This window comes from Galeopterus variegatus, unplaced genomic scaffold, assembly GCF_000696425.1.
Source record: "Galeopterus variegatus unplaced genomic scaffold, G_variegatus-3.0.2 Scaffold13287, whole genome shotgun sequence".
Taxonomy (NCBI): domain Eukaryota; kingdom Metazoa; phylum Chordata; class Mammalia; order Dermoptera; family Cynocephalidae; genus Galeopterus; species Galeopterus variegatus.
In genome coordinates, this window is record NW_007739398.1 from 22526 (window position 1) to 24028 (window position 1503).

Here is a 1503-nt window from a genome sequence, read left to right on the forward strand (position 1 = left end):
AAGACATTTTTGGAAATACAAATGCTGAATAATTGATGATATTGGAATTGTTGTTTTAGGTGCGATAGTGGTTATTTATTTGTCTTTCTACAAGAGTGCTAATCATTTTTAGAGACGAATACTCAAATATCTAAAGATGCAATGCCGTCACCATCTGCTATTTGCTTCAGGTTAATCCGGGAGAGGAAGAAATAATCCACAGGGGTGTGTATGAACGAGACTGGCCATGAGCAGATCGTCGTTGGATGTGGAAGGAAAATACTTAGGGATTATTTTCTCTGCTTTTCTATAGATTTTAATTTTCCCATAAGAAAGGATCAAAGCCTCCTCCAAGACTTAGCTCATGTAGTGCTGCCTTTATTTCTGTCTCCACATGGGTGTGGTTCTCTTTGTGCGTTTGCTGTGTCATGTCTCTCTGCAGACCAGCTTTCCCTTCACCGGTAGGCACACGGCCACATTAGTCCTGGCTTTACATGGTCCCTCAGTTCAAGAGCCCTATGCCAACGAACAGGTGTCTCTATATCCGAATTCCAGATTCCTTGGAGAAAAAATATGATTAGCCCAGTTTGGGTTAAGTGTCCAATTACCTGTGGCCAGGGGAAAGGGCATGACTGTCCACTCGGCAGGTACTAAGGAAGAAGACATTCTGCCTCGGGCAGCACTTTCTAGCTAGTGTGCCGCAGGCTACAGATGTGCCATGCTCAGAGTCCCCCTAGGGTCACTAAGCAGGACTTGTAGTGATTTAAGCCCCCATGTGAGTTGCCTTCAGCCGTGAATAGACTCATCCATCTACCCCAGGGTGCCATACACAGCCTAGTATCTTCTGTGTGTTTTGTGGCAAGAGAAAGATGGGGAAGCAATGGAACTAGAGAGGTGGGCAGGGTGCGGGTTGTAGGCAGATTTCAGAAAAGTTATCTGCAATATAAAACAAACTTCCAGGTTACATCTGTGGTAAATGGGGAAGCTGGAACCTAACCAAGGTTGGTTCAAAAGCTTCTGATGCTAAATAACACTGCATTGCCTCACCCAACTATTTAGCATGATTTTGTTAAGTATTGCCAACATCCACAGACTCTGAAAAGAGGGCATGTGTTACTTGAGCATTGGAGTTTGCAGAGTGCCACAATTTGGGTTCCCCAGGAAGCAGACTCTGAGCCAGAGAGTAGGGTGCAGGGGGTTTATTAGGAGTGTTCTTAGGATTGACACTTGCAGAAGGGAAGGGAAGGGAGGGAGGAGAAGCAGGACTGTGTGGAGAGAGAAGCTGGGCAGTGATGCAGTCTCAACAAAAGCCTCAGTCAGCCCCATGGGGAACTGTGGCACTAGGATGTCCCTTCGAGTAGTCCTGAATGGGGGGCAAGACTTGGAATGTCTTTGTCAATCACTTTAAAGTCAATTTTAGGGCCAGCCCGGTGGCGCACCGCTACAGTGCGCCGCTTGGGAGTGCGGCGCTCCCGCTGAGGGTTCGGATCCCACATACAGACCAGTTCCCGCTCACTGGCTGAG

At 47.3% G+C, this 1503-nt stretch overlaps 1 protein-coding gene across 1 annotated transcript in view; it reads right to left on the reverse strand.

The window, feature by feature from the left end:
- Nucleotides 1–1503, reverse strand: part of LOC103581536 (putative olfactory receptor ENSP00000348552) — a 24632-nt gene that overhangs the window by 19207 nt on the left and 3922 nt on the right. The window contains exon 2 of the mRNA XM_008563351.1: nucleotides 1027–1030. Coding sequence (XP_008561573.1) covers nucleotides 1027–1030 — 4 coding nt within the window. The remainder of the gene's footprint in view (nucleotides 1–1026; nucleotides 1031–1503) is intronic.